At 43.9% G+C, this 24,363-nt stretch overlaps 1 protein-coding gene across 1 annotated transcript in view; it reads left to right on the top strand.

Moving 5' to 3' along the window:
- The window catches only part of STK40 (serine/threonine kinase 40), a 41,086-nt gene extending 26,685 nt beyond the window's left edge, over window positions 1-14,401 (top strand). Inside the window, exons 7-11 of the mRNA XM_060784052.2 lie at window positions 3,089-3,204; window positions 4,492-4,636; window positions 6,562-6,681; window positions 9,200-9,284; window positions 11,730-14,401. Coding sequence (XP_060640035.1) covers window positions 3,089-3,204; window positions 4,492-4,636; window positions 6,562-6,681; window positions 9,200-9,284; window positions 11,730-11,954 — 691 coding nt within the window. The 3' untranslated portion in view covers window positions 11,955-14,401. The remainder of the gene's footprint in view (window positions 1-3,088; window positions 3,205-4,491; window positions 4,637-6,561; window positions 6,682-9,199; window positions 9,285-11,729) is intronic.
- The last annotated feature ends 9,962 nt before the right edge of the window (window positions 14,402-24,363 follow it).

Here is a 24,363-nt window from a genome sequence, read left to right as displayed (position 1 = left end):
ACCAATTGAGCTTGAGGTGGAGGTAGGACCGAGAGAAGGGCTACTCCTGAAGATCTCAGGGCCCTGGCAGGATTGTACAAGGGGATGCAGTCGGCCGAATAGCCTGGACTTGAACCGTCTAGGGCTTTAAAGGTCATGACCAGCACTTTGAATTGTGCCCGGAAACAGCCTGGCATCCACTGGGGCTGCAGCAACAGGGGGGTTGGCCGCTCCCTGTAGCCAGCCCCAGTGAGCAACCTAGCTGCAGCTCTTTGGACCAGCTAAGAGTTTCCAAGCACTCTTCAGAGGCAGCCCCATGTAGAGCATGTTACAGTAATCCAGACAGGATGTAACTAAGGTATGTATTCCTGTGGCCAGATCTGGCTTCTCAAGGAATGGGCACAGTTGGCACACAATAGCCTCCAGGTTCAATGTGGAGTCCAGGAGAACCCCCAAACTGTGAACCTATGTCTTCAGGGGGAGTGTGACCCCATCCAGCACAGGCTGGATCCCTATTCCCTGGTCTGCTTTCTGACTGACCAGGGGTACCTCTGTCTTGTACCCTCATCCAGTCCATTACTGACTATAGGCAGGACAACTTCCTTGGCATTAGGTGGAAAGGAGTAGTAGAGTTGCGCGTCATTTGCATATAGGTAGCACTGTACTCCAAATCTCCAGATGGCCTTTCCCAGTGGTTTCATGTATATGTTAAATAGCATTGGGGACAAAATGGAACCCTAAGGAACCATTTTGTTACATAGTGTAATAACATGAACGTATGAAGCCAGGCAGATCCTATTTATGGGATCCTGACACTGGCTCCAGAGGGGAGCAATGCTATGTGCACAGACCACGGGTCCAAAACATTCTACAATGCATCAGTTCATCCCTATGCAAGACAGGCAAGGACCTTAGAAGTTCCTGGTGCTGCCTGTTTCCTTTTCTTGTGTCTACATTTCAAGGAGGATGGAGAAAGAAGCGCTTGGGGGCAGAACAGGTGTGGGTCAGACACTTGCCCCTGGCGGCTACACCATTCCTGCCTTGGGGAGACAGCCACCCAGTCCCCACTTCAAGCTTCATGCCCAGTAGCAATGTGATATAATGAATTTTAGGATAACAGAATCCTAGAGTTGGAAGAGACCCTGAAGGACATCCAGTTCAGCCCTGAGGCCCTTCCCCTCTCCATTGGCTACGGTTCATTTGCTGCTCCTTCCGCCCCCCTCCCAATTGCAGAAGGGAGTCAGGCTTTGGCTGACGGCAAAAGGCCCTTCATCCGCTCTGCAGCTGGGCGCCTTGGACATCATGCGTTCCTGTGGGTCTCTGAGGGGAGAGGGGAGGAAGAAGGAAAAGAAGAAGAGAGACACATGCTGCTGCCAGCAAAGGAAGTAGAGGATATTTATGCCTCGAGGCTTCACAAGGGAGCCATTGTGTGCCGGCTATTTGCAGGGCTGAGGACCTTTCCGTTCTTTCAAACTTTTGGGAAAGGATCGGGGACACTCTGGGATCCCTTAAGGCCATTCTGCCTGGTTTTCAGCTCTTCTGGAAGGCAGCAGAGTGTCATGGCAATGTCATTTTTGGAGGAGTCGAAGTTCCAATGCAACACTCCTGGTCACCTATTTTAATATTCACCATGGATTCCAATTACACTGTAACAAAATTTGGAAAAAATCCATTCCTGGTTTGAAAGTGTTGTTTCCTGTTTAATTCTGTGGGTACTTACTTTGAGACTTCGTTTTTATGGTTGCCACAAACTGTTGAATTGGTTGCGACTCCATAAAAGATTCATTGAAAAACCATAGCAAAATGTTCTGCCGGACGTCATGCAGAAACAAGGTTTTGGCATTTTAATAAACTTTCGCCATGTTTATATGATAGAATCAATTAGGAAATGACAGGAACAAAAATCGTGTTACATAGTGTTGTCGCAACATTAGGAAAAACTTATTTGTTGTACAAGCACTTCCAAGAAACTGATGGACTCAGGGTTGGGTTGGACTAGATGGCTCTTGGGGTTCCCTTCCAGCTCTAAGTTCCTGTGATGCTGTTATTTCAAGTTATTTTTGTGGAAGTTTCTGCTGATTTACTTCTGGTACTCTTGCTTTATTTATGGTGGAATCACCCCAACTGAGGGTTATTTTTGAGCCTAACAGCTCAGATTCCCCAACACATAGAATCATTGGAACTGGAAGGAACCCTAAAGGAAAAGAGAATCCATGCTCCTGTTGTCAGGAAATTCTCTAGTAAGCAAATAAAGCCAACATGCAAAGGATGAAGTGCCTCTCGAACTGCATCATGTTTACTGCAGAGCAGGGGCGGCTCAACCATTACACAAAGTAAGCCTTTGCAGTATAGTTGATTTTGCCCAGGGGTGCTCTTGAGGCGCTCTTGGGGGAAAATAGAACTTGACATATGCAAGTTGTAGTTACTGGGATATATAGTTCACCTAAAATCAAAGAGCATTCTGAACTCCACCAATGATGGAATTGAAACAAATATGGCACACAGAACTTCCATGACGAACAGAACATATATATCAGTGATTGGTTGGGGTGGGGTGGGGGGCAAAATATTTTATTTATTTATTTATTTACTTTGCTTATATACCGCTGTATCTCAAGCCCGAAGGCGACTCACGGCGGTTCACAAACAGTAAAAACAGTAGAAACAGCAGTGGTTCCATACAACATATAACAATTGACTTAACACATTATCCATAAATTACCAATAAGCAATTACAATGCACAATTATTACAAAAAACAACCGTACCCAATCTTCTCATCATCCAAGCGTAGTCCAGGTTCGTCGTCCATTGTTCCATTCCTATGTTCCATTACCAGATTGCACTAAATGACTCAAACGCCTGCACAAACATCCAGGTCTTCACCTTTTTGCGGAATACCATTAGAGATGGTGCTAGTCTAATGTCCGTAGGAAGGGCGTTCCACAGCCGAGGAGCCACCACCGAGAAGGCCCTATCTCTCTGTTAAATACTGTTAGCTTACCATTGAAAATTACCTAGGGCCGCCTCTGCTGCAGAGGATGCCCTTTGGTGTTGATACCCCCATCTTTCCCCTTCTCTTACTCCTCCTGTCCTTCCCTTCATTGCAGAACCCACAGGATCACCATCACCAACTTCTGCCTGGGGAAGCACTTGGTGAGCGAAGACGACCTGCTGAAGGACCAGCGTGGGAGCCCGGCCTACATCAGCCCCGACGTCCTGAGTGGTAGGCAGGGACAGATGCCCTCCCTTCCAAGACCTTAGCTAGGCTTTGGGAGGTGACAATTGAGCTGCAGGAAACAGAGGCCTCCAGGGAGGGTTGGGGAAAAGGGTCCAGCCTAGAACCGTAGGAAGGCCCGCTGCTCCCAGCAGTTGCTGGTGCTCTTGGTGTCATGAACACTTTTTGAACCTTAAAAATGTTCTTTCATCTGTTTTCAATGGGACAGAGTATCGGGCACTTTCAGAGAAAGACATAGGTGCACACCCCAGTCCTGGTTTCATAATAGCTGCATTGGTTACACAGACAAAGAGGAAACATCACATTTACTCAGCATTCACTAACATACATTCATAATTCATACTCACCATCCCATCAAGCCTGCTGCCGAAGAAGAGAGGTCGGTAGATAGATGAAATCCTTACAGATCTGCCACACAGTCAAAAAGGAAAAAAGGGTCTCCTTATGTAGTGGTGCTGCAGTGGTACAGCGGTTTAAACCACTGAGCTGCTGGACTTGCTGGCTAAAATGCCAGCAGTTCAAATCCGGAGAGTGGGTGAGCTCCTGCTGTTAGCTTAGCTTCTGCCAACCTAGCAGTTCAAAAACATTCAAATGTGAGTAGATCAATAGGTACCGCTCCAGCGGGAAGGTAACGGTGCTCCATGCAGTCATGCCGGCCACATGACCTAGGAGGAGTCTACGGACAAGTCCGGCTCTCCAGCTTAGAAATGGAGATGAGCACCACCCCTCAGAATCGAGCACAACTAGACTTAATATCAAGGGGAAACCTTTACCTTATGTAGCGATTTTTGGTTATCCACTACTTGGTTGTTTAGATAACCTCTGTAATTCAACTCAGATCTCCTGGAGGCTTATCAATCCCGAAACAGATAGGTTGTTCCTTCTTTTGTCTTAAAGTATAATTGTCTTTGACTATGTAAACGGGTGTTGTTTACACCAAAAATTCTCAGGTCAGTTCTGGATTTCTCATTAGCACTTTTCATGCCACAGTTAATCAAATTCTTCACCTCCTTTGTTTCTCCATAATGCAGTTTTCCAGGTTCCATTTTTTCTTTTGGGTGGCATCTTCAGTCCACCCAAAAGGCTTCAGCCAGACCCCAATCATGCAATTTCATTCAATCCACTCATCACACTGGCCTAAACAGACAAAGACCCCAAGAGCAGGCAGTCCACTCCCAGTGTGCGCCCCTTGAGTGTCTCCTTTAGCCCCAGCCATGAGGGTGCAACGTTGGTGTCCCATTTATCCACTCTGTCACCATCCTTCCTCTACTGCAGGCCGGCCATATCGGGGGAAGCCCAGCGACATGTGGGCCTTGGGGGTGGTGCTCTTCACCAAGCTCTACGGACAGTTCCCCTTCTACGACAGCATCCCCCAGGAGCTCTTCCGCAAGATCAAGGCCGCTGAGTACACCATCCCTGAGTGAGTATTTATAATTTTTACAGTATACACTCAAATATAAGCTGACCCACATATAAGCTGAGGCACCTAATTTTACCACAAAAAACTGTGAAAATGTATTGACTTGAGTATAAGTCAAGGGTGGGAAATACAGCAGCTACTGGTAAATTTCAAAATTAAAATAAATACCAATAGAATTATATTGAGGCAGCAGTAGGTTAAATGTTTTTGAATATTTACATCAAACTGTAATTTAAGATAAGACTGTCCAACTCTAATTAAAACATTATTCTAACCTTCTTCAATGTAAATGTGCATAAACATCCATCCAATAATAGAGTAAAATAATAAATATAATAAAAATAATAATAATAGAGTACAATAATGGAAATGTAATAACAGTAATAGAGTAAACGAATGTAGTAATAATAATAGAGTAAAACAATAAATGTAATAACAACAATAATAAATAGAGAAAAATAATACATGTAATAATAATATAATAGTAAAATATTAGTAATAATAATAATAACAACAACAGAGTAACTGGCACAAGACTGTTAAGGTGATCCCAGTGCTGATTGGCACACTGGATGCAGTGCTCAAAGACCTTGGCCTGCAATTAAACACAATCGGCACTGACAAAATTACCATCTGCCTGCTGCAGAAGGCCACCTTACTGAGATCTGCACACATTATTCGCCGATACATCACACAGTCCTAGACACTTGGGAAGTGTCCAACATGTGATCCAATACAACAGTGAGCAGAGTGATCTTGTCTGCTGTGGACTCATTTTGTTGTGTTTCAAATAATAATAATAACAGAGTAAAATAATAAATAACTTTTGACTCAAGTATAAGTCAAGGGGGGCTTTTTAGCCTTAAAAGGGCTGGAAAACCCAGCTTATACTTAAGTATATATGGTAAATCTAGGCATCTTGGGCTCCAGTTGCCTAATGGATGCTGCAAAGGCATAGTTGGGCATGTCTTTGGAAATTATAAATGTGCCATATAGGTATAATTATATATAGAGAGAGGGAGAGCATTAATAAAATGTGGATATATACCATTACTGTATATGTAGTATGATACAGGGTGAACATGAAATGCTGGGCAAGAGTGAATTGGCATACAGATGGCAGGAGTAACAATGGAAGGTGCTTTGGGGATATTGATAATCAATAATAATAGATTTTATTAGGCTCTTGTGGGTTTTTTCGGGCTATAGGGCCATGTTCTAGAGGCATTTCTTCTGACATTTCGCCTGCATCTATGGCAAGCATCCTCAGAGGTAGTGAGGTCTGTTGGAATTAGGACAATGGGTTTATATATCTGTGGAATGGCTGGGGTGGGGAAAAGAGCTCTTCTCTGCTGGAGCTAGGTGTGAATGTTTCAACTGACCACCTTCATTAGCATTTGAAGGCCTGGCTGAGCCTGGGAAAATCCCCTGTTGAGAGGTGTTAAGCTGTGCCTGGTTGTTTCCTCTCTGCTGTTTTGCTGTTGTAATTTTAGAGTTTTTTAATACTGGTAGTCAGATTTTGTTCATTTTCATGGTCTCTTCCTTTCTGTTGAAATTGTCCACATGCTTGTGGATTTCAATGGCTTCTCTGTGTAGTCTGACATGGTGGTTGTTGGTGTGGTCCTGCATTTCTGTGTTCTCAATATGCTGGATAAACCCATTGTCCTAATTCCAACCACACCAACAACCACCATGATGAGGTTATGATCATTAGTGTCCATTCCAAGGAGAATAGGGGTTCATGCAGCCCCTCCAATGTGGCTAGGTGCATCTCCCAGCATCCTCCCTGGGGTGTACTGCCTAGGACTGCTGGAGACTGCAGGCCACAAGGCACTCTTGGGGAAGGGCATGGGACAGTGGGTCCCCTCGTGAGGAGAGAGGGAGGGAGGGTCCTTGGCCCCACTGAACCTTCTTTTTCCTTGCAGAGACGGCCGAGTATCGGACAACACTGTCTGCTTGATCCGGAAGCTGTTGGTCCTGGACCCACAGCAGCGCCTGACTGCCTCGGAAGTCCTGGACTCCCTCAGCTCCATCATTGCTTCCTGGTGAGTTTGGGGGGCTTTGAGGAGGCAGATGATGCCCCCAACTAATCCACCCCTCCTCTTGTCTGTTATCAGAAGGTAACCCATTAATCATTCAGCTGGCAACTTCTAGAATACCCTTATGTTCCCATTAGCAATTGATTTTAAAGTGCATAGCAGTGCAACTCGTGGTGAACAACATGACTTTCTATATCAAACTAGACGTTATCCATAAATTATGATGCAACAATATGATATTACTGGGTTGCTGTGAGTTTTCTGAGCTGTATTGTCATGTTCCAGAAGCATTCTCTCCTGCCGGTTCACCCACATCTATGAGAGGCATCCTCAGAGCTTGAGGGGTCAGTTGGAACTAGGCAAGGGAGGTTTATATATCTGTGGAACGTCCAGAGTAGGAGAAAGAACTTTTGTCTGCTTGAGGCAAGTGTGAGTGTTGCAATTGGTTGCCTTGATTAGCATTGAATGGCATTACAGCTTCAAAGCCTGGCTGATTTCTATCTGGGGGGATCCTTTGTTTGAAAGAGTTCCTTTGTTTGCTGCCCTGGGCAGCAATCAGCCAGGCTTTGAATCTGTAAGGACATTATTTTTTTATTTTTTTATTTTCTTTGTATTTTAACTTGTTATTCGGGCTTGGCCCCATGTAAGCCGCTTCAAGTTCCCGCTGAGGGAGATGGTGGCGGGGTATAAATAAAGTTTATTATTATTATTATTATTATTAAATGCTAATCAAGGTGGCCAATTGCAACATTCACACTTTCCCCAAGCAGACAAGAGTTCTTTCTCCCACCCATTCCACAGATATATAAACATAACTTGCCTAGTTTCCAAAAGACCTCACAATCTCTGAGGAGGCCTACTATACACGTGAGCAAAATGTCAGGAGAAAATGCTTCTGGAACATGGCTATACAGCCCGGAAAAGTCACAACAACCCAGTGATTCTGGTCATGAAAGCCTTCGACAACAAATATGATATTATTACACTTTGTAACACAATATTTTTCCTGTGTTATAACGGTCACTTCCTCATTGGTTCTCTCATAAAAACATGGGGAAAGTTTATTAAACTGCAGAAACGTTGTCTTTTTGGATGGGACCAAACCATGGTTTTTCAATGAATATCCCATTGAGTCTTAACCAATTCAACATAATTTGTGGCAGCCACAAAAATCAAGTTTGTGGAGTAGAACAACTAGTTTCAAAGTCAGGACCACACAATTAAACAGGAAATAACACTTTTAAACCAGGAACCGATTTTTTTTTCAAATTCTTCTACATAGTATTGTTATTATTATTATTTCTTCTGTGTGTGCCTCTCCTTGAGGCTATAACAGCATGAATCGACAGAACATGGCAGACCCTGGCAATAGAACTTAACTTAGTCATAGAGAATGGTCTCTGGGAGCAAGCAGGTTGTTCAGGAGCAGAAATGGAAATAACAATTTGAATATGTTTATATAGAAAACTAGCCATCCCCTGCCATGCGTTGCTGTGGTGCTGTCTGGTGATCTGGAAAATAAAGTAATGAGAAAGTGATGGTTTCTAATATATGCTTTATATATTCTAATATATTCTAATTTTTATGCTTGTGGGTAAACAGTATTTCTTGCTGTTTCTTTGTCAGTGTTGATGTGGAAATTGTCCAGTTTGCCTACTCTGGAACATGCAACATATAATTGTCCTTCTTTGGGGGGGTCCCTTTCAAATCTATAATACTATATGTGTGTGTGAATCATATCTATCTATCTCTGGCTGTATGGCTCTTTGTCAGGAGGGCTTTGATTATGTTTTCTTGCCTTGATGAAGGGAGTCGGACTGGATGGCCTTAAATGTTTTCTGTTGATCATGGGGGTTCTGTATGGGAAGTTTTCCCCAATTCTGTCGTTGGTGGGGTTCAAAATGCTCTTTTATTGTAAATGAACTATAAATCCCAGTAACTACAACACCCAAATGTCAAGGTCTATTACCCCAAAATCCATCTGTGTTCATATTTGTGCATATGGAGTATTCATACCAAGTTTGGTCTAGATCCTTCATTGATTTGAGTCCACAGTGCTCTCTGGATGTAGGTGAACTACAACTCCCAAGCTCAAGGTCAATGCCCACCAAACCTTTCTAGTGTTTTCTGCTTCTGGGAGTCCTATGTACTAAGTTTATTTCAATTCCATCATTGGTGGAGTTCAGAATGGTCTTGAATTGTAAGTGAACTATAAATCCCAGCAACGACAACTCCCTAATGACAAAATTGTGTTTTTTATATAGTGATGGTCACTCCTTGGGTTAGTAGGTGGCTTGTGGCCAAATTTGGTGGCAATTCATCCAGTGGTTTTTGAGTTATGCTAATCACACAAACGAACATTACATTTTTATTTATATAGATGGCGTGGAGAAAAGGATACTGGAGGGATGGCAGTCTTTGCAGTCGGGGACTTGTTCTGCATAAAGAAATCCCCTTCCTGCAAACCAAGCAGGCCTGTGGATGGGCAGCTCTGACTTGCGTGTCTGGCTCTTTTCTCCCTCAGGCAGTCCCTGTCTTCGCTGAGTGGGCCTTTGCAGGTGGTGCCCGACATAGATGACCAGGTGGCCAATCCGGAGAGTGCGCATGAGGTGAGTCCAGTCAGAGGACAGGGAGAAAGAAGAGCAAGTGGGGGGGGGGCACAGAGGAGGCCCTGTCTCTTGTACTCTCACTAGATTGACAGATTATCTTCCCCAGAAGACCCCAAAACATGAGCAGGTTCATAGGGCCAATAGGGCCCTTTCAATTAAAGGTAAAGATTTCCCCTGACATTAAGTCCAGTCATGTCCTCCTCTGGGGCTTGGTGCTCATCTCCATTTCTAAGCCGAAGAGCCGGCGTTGTCTGTAGACACCTCCACGGTCATGTGGCTGGCATGACTGCATGGAGCACCATTATCTTCCCGCTAGAGAGGTAACTATTGTTCTACTCACATTTGCATGTTTTCGAACTGCTAGGTCGGCAGAAGCTAGGACTGACAGTTGGGAGCTCTCACTCCGACTCGCGGCTTCGAACATAGATAAATCTATAAAATATAGTTAAAAGGCAACCATCACAGCCTAGATTCATCATCATCATCATGTGGGCCAAGTTTGGCCTGTATGTGGGCCTTCCGATGTCTACGACCCGAAAGCTTCGTATTGTCCAGAATGCGGCAGCCAGATTACTCACAAGAACGCCCATGAAATGCCATATAACACCAGTGCTGCAACATTTACATTGGCTTCCAACTGAGTACCGTGGCCTGTATAAGATGCTAGTTCTGACCTTTAAAACTCTTTACGGCCAGGGTCCATCGTACCTTAGGGACCGCCTCTCCTTCTCCCATCATTGGAGGTCGCAACGACCAGCCCAACGTGACTTACTCCATATACCGGGTCCTAGAGAAGTGCACTTGGAAAGGACCAGGCGCAGGGCCTTTTCTATTTCTGCCCCTGCCTTGTGGAATTCCTTGCCGCCCTACATGAGAGTCATGTGTGACTTAGGGCCTTTTACTCTCGCACTTAAGACCTGGCTTTTTACTAGAGCATTCGATCTCTGTTGATTTTTAATTTTTGTATGTATGTATTTTATCTTTTGTAATTTAGCTGTAAATCGCCTGGAGCATTCTCGGATGGAGGACAATTAATAAGTTATTAAATGATGATGATGATGATGATCATAGTTATTATTATCATTATGAAAAGCAGACAGGTTAATTCCCTGATGAGATATAAAGGTTGAAGCAGGCATCCTCCAACATGAAAACTAACATTTTGAACATGCATATGTTCAAATTTATTTATTTATTATTTAGAGTTTTTATAACCCGGTCTTCTCGACCTCCGAGGAGGGACTCAGGCCGGCTAACAACATAAGATTCAATGGAATAAGAAAAGCATTATAAATCATCAATATAAAATACATTAAAATACAATTCATACAAATTACAGCAAAAATCAGTTCATCAGAATGAATCACAAATTCATCGCCATCCGCCAGAAAGGTCAGCAGCTATTGACTCCGTCATCATTCTGCAAATGCAGTATCCCAAAGCCATGTTTTTACCTACTTTCTAAACATCAGGAGGGAAGAGGCAGATCTAATCTCCATCGGGAGGGAGTTCCAAAGCCGAGGGGTCACCACCGAAAAGGCCCTGTCCCTCGTCCCCACCAAACACGATTGCGAAGGCGGTGGGACCAAGAGCAGGGCCCCTCCAGAAAATCTTAACAACCTTGATGGTTCATAGGGGAGAATCCGTTCGGACAGATAATAGGGCCAGAGCCGTTTAGGGATTTATAGGTCAACACCAGCACTTTGAATTGTAATTCTCTTTCTCTTCTCAAGGTAGATTTTATCCTTAAATGAAAAATATGCAGGGATTCTAACTCAGATCCAATACAGCATAACAATTCCTTGGGTTTTGCAATGTGACCACCTTTGCTTTCAATCATTGTAGCGCTCACCATAGTTAATACCTTCTTGTGGTTTTTTCTTATGTGAGCAGTAAAGAGAATATCTATTTTGCCATGTTTTCTATGGGTTTAATTTGTTAATTATGCTATTTTTTGTCTGCTTCTTCAGTATCATTTTTCTTTCTTGTATTTTGTGTTATTGTTATAAATCATGGAGGGCAATTAATAAGTTATTAAATGATGATGATGATGAAAGGCAGTAAGTAAATGTCTATAAATAAACGCTTAAATCCAAATAAATTAAAATAATAAAAAAGAAATTAAGATTAAAAAAGAAGAAGCATATATTAAAACATGTACATTCTAAAACGCCTGAGACAACAATTACAACACAATAAACATGGAATGCTATTTCAAAATTCATAACTAAAACTGACTCGATCATCCTGTTGGAAGAGATAGGTCTTCAAATGTGCTTCAAGTTCTGAGAGAAAAGTGTCGCTAAGGTTGATATCCAGGGGATTCTGGGAGTTGTTGTCCCAGAAGGAAACTCCATGAGACAGGGAGGGAGGGAGGGAGGAGAATCTGGATCCAACCCTGGCTCTTCTTGGTCTGTCTCTGAGGCTCCCCTTCTTTTTCCCCAGGCTAAAGTGGTGGAGGACTGCTCTCAGTACGAGTTTGAGAACTACATGCGGCAGCAGCTGCTCCTGGCAGAGGAAAAGAGCACTCTGCACGAGGCCAAGGGCTTCTTCCTCCAGAAGCAGCGGCAGTTTGGGAACGTGCCTCCGGTCCGGCGCTTGGGGCATGACGCGCAGCCCATGAACCCCCTGGATGCCGCCATCCTAGCCCAGCGCTACCTCCGGAAGTAGCTCTCAGTGGAAGACGACACCGGCAGCCCCCCATCCGCCTGATTGCCTCCCGGGACCCCTGAGAATGTAGCCGGCCTTCCCTGCAGCCGAGACCCCTGCGGCCCGCGCACGAGGAGAGGCCGTTCTCTGAGGCTGGGAAGGAACAATGGCCGGTGTCGGACTCTTCACTCTCCCTTCAGACGGCCAGCCCACTCTTCTTCATCCTGACTCCGAAATCTACCTCTCTGTCGTTTTTTTTAACCACACTGTTCTCTGGACTGGGACACCCAGCACTTTGGGCGGAAATGTTTTTTGTCCCCAAGAAGCCGCCTCCAGATGACACCAAGGGTTGACCGGCAGGCGCACACACGCAAAGCCTGTGTTTGGCTCCCCTACGGTTTGAATAAGCTTCCCCTTCTCCCCACTTTAAACCTCTGGGTTTCGCAAAAGTCTGTTTCTCAAACCCATTCAATACACTTTTTCCTCCCCCCCCCCCCCCAAAAGCCTTCCTCTGTTGGTTCCCATTTTAATTTAACGCCTAGTTTTGATATCGTTTGCACGAAGTCCTAGTGCAACCGGAGACTCGGACGAATGGAATCGTCTTCGCTATATTGAGCTTATTGCAGTGAGATGCGGGAAGAGTTTGAAATGTAGCTTTTTTTTTCCTCTTTGATTTTTGGGAGGGTTTTCTTTCTCTTCAATTCCAATCACTTCATTGTTTTGGATTTCTGTTTTGTTTGCAGTCGATCGTTCGCAAGAGATGTGGTAGCGCTGCGTACTTTGTGTTGATGTCTGTCTTGCTGTACAGCAGTTCGACTGAAAAGATAATTAATGTGAAGGGTATTTTGCCCTTGCCCTCTCCCTTCCGATCCTGAGCTTGCCCTTCTTTCCCAATGTAACCTCCCTGTTGCCACTGGTTCAGGTTCAGGGGGGCTTCTTGTGGGGCCTTTGGACACTCCTCCCTGCATTGTCTTGCCACGGTCCAGAAACAGCACTTCGGGCGAAGGATCCTTTCTGAGCCACGTTCCGCAAACTGGATGCCTCTCTTGCCAGACAAAGCCGACGCTCAAGCGGCCCTTTCTGGGGATCCTCTTCTCCCAGCCAATTCTCTTGCCCTCCATTACTCCCCAGCGATTGGACCAGGACAGGTTTGGGTTTCTCTTTCTCTTGGCCAAGAACATTGAGGTGAAGTCTCAAGACGGAGCTGTTGGATCCTGCCTTGAAAGGTATGCATTTGGGGCCTGGTTGACGTTCTTGCACAGGGTTCAGCTCCTCAAACCTTGGCTCCATCTGAGAAGTTTTTAATAGGAGACAATAGAAGGATTCTGGGATTTCAAACACCTGTATCTTTCTTGTGGCCAATGTACAAACAATTCTTAAAAGCGTCCATGGAACTTGCATCATCTTAACTTGGGAAACATCAGGCCAGGAAGAAAGTGGGATGGAAGATCTGCTGTGTCTCTTAGCCACTGTTTCTGGCCTTCCATGTGATCTCATGGCCTTCTCCATCAATGATCATCCTCGGATGGTCCTTCTCAAGCCGCATCCTCGACTACTTGGCTTCCCAGGAAGAACCTGGACCGACGGATTGGAAAGACTCCTGGAAAGGCGTGAGGTCGAGACAGTGGGGCGTTTGCTATGGGCCCCCCTTAAGCCATCTCCAAGGGGCTAGAAGTTGGAGGTCCCCTTGATCTTGCTTCCTCAGGGCCCATCTTTCGGGGCGACAGGGATAGAAAGAACCCATTGAGCAGAGAGGGGAACATTTCCATCACCCCAGAAGTTAATGGCTGCGTTTGTCGTTGGCCATGGGAGCATCCCCTGAAAGCAACCCCATGAATTGGACACATCTGCGGTCTGACCACGAAGCGATGCCTTCTGTTGGGCCCCAAAGTTTTGATCCATGTACAAGAACAGGAGCAGAAAAACAGCTCTGTTCAATGACCTCCCTTCAAAGCAGAGGCTTCCAGGTGCCTTCTCTCGGACGCCAGGGTTTGGCTGCTTTTGTTCCATGGCTTTTCTTTCCATTTGAATGGAAGTGGGAGATGGCCAGCAGGAAGCCGAGCGGAGCTTCCTGCCTAAATATATCCCCAGGAAGAATGACATGTTTCCTCTGGTTTCCTCACCAAAGAGCCGTCTTCTTCAGGGCTCAAGCTTTTCTCCACTCCTTCAAGGAAACAAGAGGATCCTCCGTTACCTTTCTCCGTATTTTCACCCCTGCTTTCGAATCCAGATAGCAATACGCCACTGGCAAAGTGTGTGTTCCAGTCCCGTCTGTTGCGAAGAATTGGGAGGAGGCGGAAAGGAAATGGGGCGGTTCAAGGGACAAGCGTCTTGGTTTTTGGGGAGACTGCAGGCCGAGACAAAGATCCTGTTGTAAAAAAAAATTGCAAAGAGAATTTGTATAGAGACCTATTTTTGTATTACATCCAACTATTCCTGCATGTCAGCAATAAAAGTTTCGTAACGTAGGAACAGAGTCGGACGTCTCTCTCTGCAATTGGGGGGGGGGGGTTCCGGGTTCTGGGGTTCGCTTGTCCTGTGTCAAAGGGATCTGTGTCTCATGTGTTTCCCTGTATTTAATAGGGAGGTTTCTAGTCCTCATGCCCAGGAATATGAATATTGGGGGCTTCCCAAGATCCTTTGGAGAATCCTCCTCCCCAAAAAGGAGTACAACGGATGTCCGCAAATGGCACCGTTGAGCACCAGGGGGCGCTGATGCTCCAATCCAATGCTCAGCCACACTTTAGGGAAGGTACTTTGCTGAACTACAACTCCCGATACCTTGTGCCCTTTGAGAGCCTTATAGATCTCCCCTTCTGCTCTCTGCAGTGTTTGGGGCTTTCAGGACTTTCACCTTCATCAGTGGTTTATTTGTCCTTCAATTACATCTATATCTGCACTTACATTTTTGTGAACCCAGGTTGCTTTTGAGTATGTTGCAAGCTGCTTGAATCCTGTCTCTGGGGAAAAGGTGGGATATAAATCAACAATGTCATAAGTTATAATCGCCCAGCCATCTACTTATCTCTCTGGTCTATCTAACATCTACTTATCTGCGATCTGTCTACTATCCATCTATTGTGTATGTGTATCATCTATTCATCCAACTATCTATCTATCTATCTATCTATCTATCTATCTATCTATCTATCTATCTATTTTCTGCCTAGTTTATCTATAGCACTACGTAACATGATTTTTGTTCCTGGGTTATAAATGTCATTTCCTAATAAGTTCTATCATAAAAATATGGCAGAAGTTTAGTAAACTGCAAAAACTTTTGTCTTTGCGGAAGGGACACCCTCAGCACATTTTGCCCCAGTTTTTCAATTAATACCGACTCTCAACCAGTTCAGCATAGTTTGTGACAGCCACAAAACCCATGTTTCTGGAGCATGACAACTACTTTCAAAATAAGGACCACAGAATTAAACAGGAAAGAACACTTTCAAACCAGATACAGATTTTTCCCCCCTATATAGGAGCCCCCAGTGGCACAATGGGTTGAACCCTTGTGCTGGCAGGACTGTTGACCAAGCTGGCTGAGCTCCTTCTTTCAGCTCCAGCTCCCCATGCGGGGACATGAGAGAAACCTCCCACAAGGATGGTAAAACATCAAACATTTGGGTGTCCCCTAGTCAGCATCCTTGCAGATGGCCAATTCTCTCACACCAGAAGCAACTTGTCGTTTCTCAAGTCATTCCTGACACAAAATATTATATATAATATAGATACTTATGTTGTGTATCTATATTGTCTATCCATCTCATCATCTAGTTACCCCTATATCTTGCTTTTTATCATCTATCATTTATCTGTATCTACTATCATATAGATATATTGTTTGTTTTTCTTTCTAAAATTTATTTGCTACCTATCTCCCTCCCTCCCCCTCTCTAGATATATATCACTAGCTATACCCGCCACGAGTTACTGTAACCAGCCTTTCCTTCCTCTTTCTCTCCTTCCTTCCTTCCTTCCTTCCTTCCTTCTCTTCCTCTTCCCTTCCTTCTCTTTTCTTTCCCTTCTTCTTTCTCCCCTTTCTTCCTTCTCTACCTATTCTTAGACTGCAACTCCCAGCAGTCCTCCTGATCAGTCTACCTATCTACCTATCTATCTATCTATCTATCTATCTATCTATCTATTATCTATCTATCTATCTATCTATCTATCTATCTATCTATCTATCTTATCTATCTGGAGGATTGTTGGGAGTTGCAGTCCAGGAATAGGAAATTGGAAATCTGCAGGGATTGGGATGCTCTCAAAGAAATCCAAGGAGAAAAAAGTTTGAATCTTGGAAGCAGCGCATTTGGATCATCCTCCTCTCCTAAAGGGCCTGGTCTAGGGGATGCTGGGAGCTGTATTCCGAAAGATAGTGTGTATATGCTATTGTGTGTTTTGTTTGCTGGGGGAGTTGTTTTTGCACATGTGCTGTAGTGTCTTTTTGCCTTGTTGGTCTTTTAAGTCCCTTCTGTTGTGTTTTTCGGTGTTTTTGTGAGTGATGGTCACTTGTTGGCCTGATAGATGTGTTGTGTCCAGATTTCATGTCAATTCATCCAGTGGTTTTTGAGTTATGTTAATCCCACAAACAAACATTACATTTTTATTTATATAGATTTGTATGTACCTTCCCATACAGCAAAGAGGGCCATGAAAACAGACATGATGGGCACCCATTTTTGTGGAAAAAGAGCCCATCGTCCCTTCTCTCTCTACCTCTGAAGGCCATTGCCAGGATCCTTGCAGCCCTCTTGGTAAACAAAGACCTGGGCCAGACAGCACGAAGACATGGAGTATTGCCCTATGTTGTTGTTGTTCATTCGTTCAGTCGTCTCCGACTCTTCGTGACCTCATGGACCAGCCCACGCCAGAGCTCCCTGTCGGCCGTCACCACCCCCAGCTCCCTCAAGGTCAGTCCAGTCCAGTCACTTCAAGGATGCCATCCATCCATCTTGCCCTTGGTCGGCCCCTCTTCCTTTTGCCTTCCACTTTCCCCAGCATAATTGTCTTCTCTAGGCTTTCCTGTCTCCTCATGATGTGGCCAAAGTACTTCAACTTTGTCTCTAGTATCTTTCCCTCCAGTGAGCAGTCGGGCTTTATTTCCTGGAGGATGGAATGGTTGGATCTTCTCGCAGTCCAAGGCACTCTCAGAACTTTCCTCCAACACCACAGCTCAAAAGCATCTATCTTCCTTCGCTCAGCCTTCCCTAAGGTCCAGCTCTCACATCCGTAGGTTACTACAGGGAATACCATGGCTTTGACTAGGCGGATCTTTGTTGCCAGTCTGATGTCTCTACTCTTTACTATTTTGTCGAGACTGGACATTGCTCTCCTCCCAAGAAGTAAGCGTCTTCTGATTTCCTGGCCACAGTCTGCATCTGCAGTAATCTTTGCACCTAGAAATACAAAGTCTGTCACGGCCTCCACGGTTTCTCCCTCTATTTTCCAGTTGTCAATAATTCTTGTTGCCATAATCTTGGTTTTTTTGACGTTTAGCTGCAACCCGGCTTTTGCGCTTTCTTCTTTCACCTTGATTAGAAGGCTCCCTATATTACACAATTTAATATAGACTTTTATATATAATATAATATATTATATATATATTATATATATATATTATATATATATATTATATATTATTTTATATATATATACATTTTAATATAGACAATTTAATATATATGTAATATAGGTTGCCCTATATTACACAATTTTTGTTCCTGGGGAAAAAAATCAAGAGAAGAAACTCCCATCAACATCATCAAACATGATGATGGTGGGAGTTCCTTCTCTGATTTTTCCACAGGAACAAATATGATGATGATGATGATGATGATTATGATGATGATGATGATCAGTTAGAAAAGACTACAAGGGCCATCCACATCAACCCTATTCTGCCATGCAGCAAAACCCAATCCAAGCTCTCCCAACAGATGGTCATACAGCCTCTGCTTTAAAACTTCTGGAGTAGGAATTCCATTATCATAATCAAAGATGATGATGGTGATGACGACTGAATCCTAGAGTTGGAAGAGATTGTAAGTGCCATTCAGGCCAACCCCATTCTGCTATTTAGGAAAACCCAATCAAAGCTCTCCCGACAGATGGCCATCCAGCCTCTGCTTTAAAACCTCTGGAGAACGAATTCCATCATTATCATAATCAAAGATTGTGATGGTGATGATGACTGAATCCTAGAGTTGGAAGAGATTGTAAGGGCCATTCAGGCCAACCCCATTCTGCTATTTAGGAAAACCCAATCAAAGCTTTCCCGGCAGATGGCCATCCAGCCTCTGCTTTAAAACCTCTGGAGAACGAATTCCATCATTATCATAATCAAAGATTATGATGGTGATGATAACTGAATCCTAGAGTTGGAAGAGACTGCAAGTGTCATTCAGACCAGTCCCATTCTGCCATGCAGGAAAACCCAATCCAAGCCCTCCTGACAGATAGCCATCCAGCCTCTGGAGAAGGAATTCCATCATCATCACCATCAAGTATGATGGTGGTGATAATGATTGAATCCTAGAGTTGGAAGGGACTGCAAGTGCCATCCAGGCCAACCCCATTCTGTCATGCAGGAAAACCCAATCCAAGCTCTCCCGACAGATGGCCATCCAGACTCTGTTTTACAACTTCCAAAGAAGGAGGCTCCAATGGTCTCCCAGGCAGCAGGACTTTCCATTCTCAGTCAACCCACTAAATCAATGTGCAAAAAATAAGTCAACGTCAAGGATCATCCCATTGGTTTAATGGTTTGTTTTTTTTTTTGGTCAAGATGACCACTAACTGAACAAAGATACAGAGATATATAACTTTACAGGAACTTGGTTTATTTTCTACTAGCTGTCCCCTGCCATGCATTGCTGTGGCCCAGTCTGGTGATCTGGAAAATAAAGTAATGAGAAAGTGTTGGTTTCTAATATATGCAATGCCTTTATGCTTGTGGGAAAACATTATTTCTTGTTGTTTTTTGTCAGTGTTGATGTGGAGATTGTCTGGTTTGTCTACTCTGGAACATGCAACATATAATTGTCCTTTTTTAGGGGTCCCTTTCAAATCTATGATACTATATCTCTGTGTATGTGAATCATATCTATCTATTTCTATGCCTGGATGGCACTTTGTCAGGAGGGCTTTGATTACGTTTTCTTGCCCTGGTGAAGGGACTTGGACTGGATGGCCTTGAGTATGGGGGTTCTGTGTAGGAAGTTTGCCCCAATTCTGTCGTTGGGGGAGTTCAGCATGCTCTTTTATTGTAGGTGAACTATAAATCCCAGTAACTATGACTCCCAAATGTCATGGTCTATTTCCACCCAAACTCAATCTGTGTTCATATTTGGTCATATGGAATATTCGTGCCAAGTTTGGTCCAGATCCATCATTGTTTGAGTCCAAAGTGCTCTCTGGATGTAGGTGAACTACAACTCCAAAACTCAAGGTTAATGCCCACTAAACCCTTCTGTTGGTCATGGGAGTCCTGTGTGCCACATTTGGTTCAATTCCATCATTGGTGGAGTTCAGAATGCTCTTTGATTGTAAGTAAACTATAAATCCCAGCAACTACAACTCCCAGCAACTACAATCCAGGAGCCCTCAGTGGCGCAGTGGGTTAAAGCACTGAGCTGCTGAGCTTGTTGATCGAAAGGTCACAGGTTCGATTCCGGGGAGAGGCGTGAGCTTCCGCTGTCAGCCCTAGCTTCTGCCAACCTAGCAGTTCGAAAACATGCAAATGTGAATAGATCAATAGGTACCGCTCCGGCGGGAAGGTAACAGCGCTCCATGCAGTCATGCTGGCCACATGACCTTGGAGGTGTCTACGGACAACGCTGGCTCTTCGGCTTAGAAATGGAGATGAGCACCACACCCGAGTCAGACATGACTGGACTTAATGTCAGGGGACTACCTTTACCTACAACTCCCAAATGACAAATCAATTTTTTGAGTGATGGTCACTCCTTGGGTTTGTAGGTGTCTTGTGGCCAAATTTCATGTCGATTCATGATCTGGTTTTTGAGTTATATTGATCTCACAAAGGGACATTACATTTTAATTATATATAGATAGTAACGATAGCAAAATTCGAACAAAAAGTTCTTTTTCCTTTTTGAAAGTGTTAGGCTGGGCTAGTTCGTTTCAAATGCAACAACACACCAATCATTTTGGTTAAAAGCTAAGCTACACCTTGATACTTATGCTATCCGGTGCATGTGAGTAGAATATGTTGTTGTTCATTCGTTCAGCCGTCTCCGACTCTTTGTGACCTCATGTACCAGCCCACGCCAGAGCTCCCTGTCGGCCGTCACCACCCCCAGCTCCTTCAAGGTCAGTCCAGTCACTTCAAGGATGCCATCCATCCATCTTGCGCTTGGTCGGCCCCTCTTCCTTTTACCTTCCACTTTCCCCAGCATAATTGTCTTCTCTAGGCTTTGCTGTCTCCTCATGATGTGGCCAAAGTACTTCAACATTGTCTCTAGTATCCTTCCCTCCAGTGAGCAGTCGGGCTTTATTTCCTGGAGGATGGACTGGTTGGATCTTCTCGCAGTCCAAGGCACTCTCAGAACTTTCCTCCAACACCACAGCTCAAAAGCATCGATCTTCCTTCGCTCAGCCTTCCCTAAGGTCCAGCTCTCACATCCGTAGGTGACTACAGGGAATACCATGGCTTTGACTAGGCGGATCTTTGTTGCCAGTCTGATGTCTCTACTCTTTACTATTTTGTCGAGACTGGACATTGCTCTCCTCCCAAGAAGTAAGCGTCTTCTGATTTCCTGGCCACAGTCTGCATCTGCAGTAATCTTTGCACCTAGAAATACAAAGTCTGTCACAGTCTTCACATTTTCTCCCTCTATTTTCCAGTTGTCAATCATTCTTGTTGCCATAATCTTGGTTTTTTTTTTTATGTTTAGCTGCAACCCAGCTTTTGCGCTTTCTTCTTTCACTTTGATTAGAAGGCTCCTCAGCTCCTCCTCGCTTTCGGCCATCAGAGTGGTGTCATCTGCATATCTGAGGTTGTTAATGTTTCTTCCAGCAATTTTCACCCCAGCTTTGCATTCATCCAGCCCCGCACATCGCATGATGTGTTCTGCATACACCTTAAAAAGGTTGGGTGAGAGGATGCAGCCTTGCCGTACGCCTTTCCCAATCCTGAACCAGTCTGTTGTTCCGTGGTCAGTTCTTACTGTTGCTACTTGGTCTTTGTACAGATTCCTCAGGAGAGAGAGAAGGTTATTTGAAAGTGTTATTTCCCGTGGGGGAAATAACCCTAAATAACACACCCTACGGGAAGTGTTATTTCCCGTAGGGTGGCCAGCTGACAGATGGTAATTGTGCAGTCCTTACTTTGAAAGTAGTTGTTCTACTCCAGTAAACTTTGTTTTTGTGCCTGCTGCAAACTAGGTTGAATTGGTGGAGACTCTGTGATGAAATATTCATTGGAAAACTATAGCAAAATGTGACGTAAGATCTCCCTCCCACAGGAACAAAACTCTTTGCAGTTTAATAAAAAAAATCCCATGTATTTATGATAGAACCCATTAGGAAATGACATCTATAACCCAAGAACAAAAATTGTTTTACATAGTGTTATTATTATAAGCCCCTTGTCGTGGAGATTAGTCTGGCGGCTGTGGAGGGTGCTGCTGGGGCCCCATGAGGCCATTCAGTCCCTCCAAATAACAAAGGGAGAGGGGCCTCCCTGATTCTGATCTGACTCCCTCCATCTGGGTGCCTTTTCGCTGGGAGAGGGAGCTTCCTGACCCAAAGCTCATCCCTGCTGAGCCATCACATTGTTGGCATTTCTTTCGGCTGGAAGGGATCTCTCTCTGGACAAGGGTCAGGTGGGTCTCACTTGGCTGTCAGGACAACATCCAGACACCGTTTCTGCAACAGGATTGAGATTGCAAGAAATCCAAGCAGATCCCTGGAAGGCCATTGAGGGGAATTTCAGGACCAGAAAGGGAATCCAGGGAGCATTCCTGGCTTCTTCCCAGATCACGGACTGCAGCCCCCATCATCCTGTGGAATAGAGGTCAGTGTCCACATGGGAGTGGCAAAGGGGAAATTGAGCTCACTATCGATGGCAAGGTCTCCTGTTTATGTGTGTTGTTGTTGTTGTTTGTATCCAGCTTTATCTCTCTAAAAGAAGACACCCAAAACAGCTCCCAACCATGTATTATTATTATTAATAATAATAATATATTTTACTGACACAAAAACACAGTATGACACAGCAAACGAGATATATATGTTGGATTTCGTATCACAAAATCACAAGTCGAACACTTCCCAAGCATTTAGGACGCTGTGCTGTTTGAACAGGCATTCGACTAAGCAGTGTGATTGATTGACTGATTATCGGAACACGGAATAATGGATAACGAGTTTGGATTCTGATTTCATTGATTAGACCTGATGGATTTGTTATATTGATGTTATATTGATGTATTGATGTATTGATGCTGATGTTTAATGACTTGTGATGCTATTGCTTTTAAATGCTTAATGATTTTGATATCTAAACTGTTGTAAACTGCTCTGAGTCGCCTAAGGGCTGAGAAGAGTGGTATACAAATAAAGTAAATAAAATAAATAAATAAATTATTATTATTATTATTATTATTATTATTCTGACACAAAAACACAGTATGACACAGCAAACGAGATATATATGCTGAATTTCATATCTAAAAATCACAAGTTGAACAATTCCCAAGCATCTAGGACTGTGATTTTTTAAATAATAATAATAATGCCCCTGGTGGCACAGTAGGTTAAACTGCAGAGTGGTTGAACTTGCTGACCGAAAAGTCGCAAGTTTGAATCTGGGGAGAGGCATGAGTTCCCACTATTAGCCCCAGCTTCTGACAACCAAGCAGTTTGAAAATATGCAAATGTGAGTAGATCAATAGATACCGCTCCGGCGGGAAAGTAATGGCACTCCATGCACTCACGTTGGCCACATGAACTTGGAGGTGTCTATGGACAATGCCGGTTCTTCGGCTTAGAAATGGAGGAGAGCACCAACTTCCAGAATTGGACACGGCTGTACTTAATGTCAGGGGAAAACTTTTACCTTTACGTATGATGATGATGATGATGATTATTATTATTATTGTTATTATTTGATACACAACAAGATTGGTACACAGCAAACAAGATCACAATGCTGGCTTTTGCATTCAATCACACGGATACTTCCCAAGTGTCTAGGACTGTGTGATGTATCAATAAATAACGTGCAGATCTGAGTAGGGTGGCCAACTGACAGATGGTAATTTTGTCAGCACTATTTGTTTTTAAGTGCAGGCCAAGGTTTTTAGGCACTGCACCCAGTGTGCCAATCAGCACTGGGACCACCATGACTGGCTTGTGCTAGAGTCTTTGCAGTTCAATCATCAATTCTGCTGTCACTTGGAATTGCAATATCGATGATCCATACTTTGGTTTTTTTCCACGATCGTGAGGTCAAGAGTATTATTCTCCAAAACTCTGTCAGTCTGAATTTGGAAGAGTAGTTTGAAGGGTTCTTTTTCTGTAACTTTTCAGGTTTGTGATCACACTATTTCTTTGTCACAGGCAGATGGTATTTGTGGAGCAAGTTCCAATGGATCATCTGAGCAACGGTATTATGCCTCTGTTTGCATTATTATTATTATTATTATTATTATTATTTGTATCTCACTTTATCTCTCTAAAAACGACACCCAAAGCAACTTAAGACCCCAAAGCAGCTCCCAAGCATTTATTATTATTATTATTATTATTATTATTATTAGCCGTCCTCTGTCATGCGTTGCTGTGGCCCAGTCTGGAGATCTGGAAAATAAAGTAATGAGAAAGTGTTGGTTTCTAATATATGTAATTTCTTTCTGCTTGTGGATAAACAGTATTTGATTACATTTTCTTGCCCTGGTGAAGGGAGTTGGACTGGATGGCCTTAAGTATTTTCTATTGGTCATAGGGGTTCTGTGTGGGAAGTTTGCCCCAATTCTATTGTTCAAGTGTTTCAGAATGCTCTTTGATTGTAGGTGAACTATAAATCCCAGCAACTACAACTCCCAAATGTCAAGGTCTGTTTCCCCCAACCTCCATCTGTGTTCCTAGTACGGCATATGGAATATTCGTGCCAAGTTTGGTCGAGATCCATCATTGATTGAGTCCACAGTGCTCTCTGGATGTAGGTGTACTACAACTCCCAAACTCAAGGTTAACGCCCACCAAACCCTTCTAGTGTTTTCTGTTGGCCATGGGAGTCCTGTATGCCACGTTTGGTTCAATGCCATAATTGGTGGAGTTCAGAATGCTCTTTGATTGTAGGTGAACTATAAATCCCAGCAACTACAACTCCCAAATGTCAAGGTCTGTTTCCCCCAACCTCCATCTGTGTTCCTAGTACGGCATATGGAATATTCGTGCCAAG

This window comes from Anolis sagrei, chromosome X (genome assembly GCF_037176765.1).
Source record: "Anolis sagrei isolate rAnoSag1 chromosome X, rAnoSag1.mat, whole genome shotgun sequence".
Classification (NCBI taxonomy): Eukaryota; Metazoa; Chordata; class Lepidosauria; order Squamata; family Dactyloidae; genus Anolis; species Anolis sagrei.
This window is presented reverse-complemented; position numbering and strand designations above follow the sequence as displayed.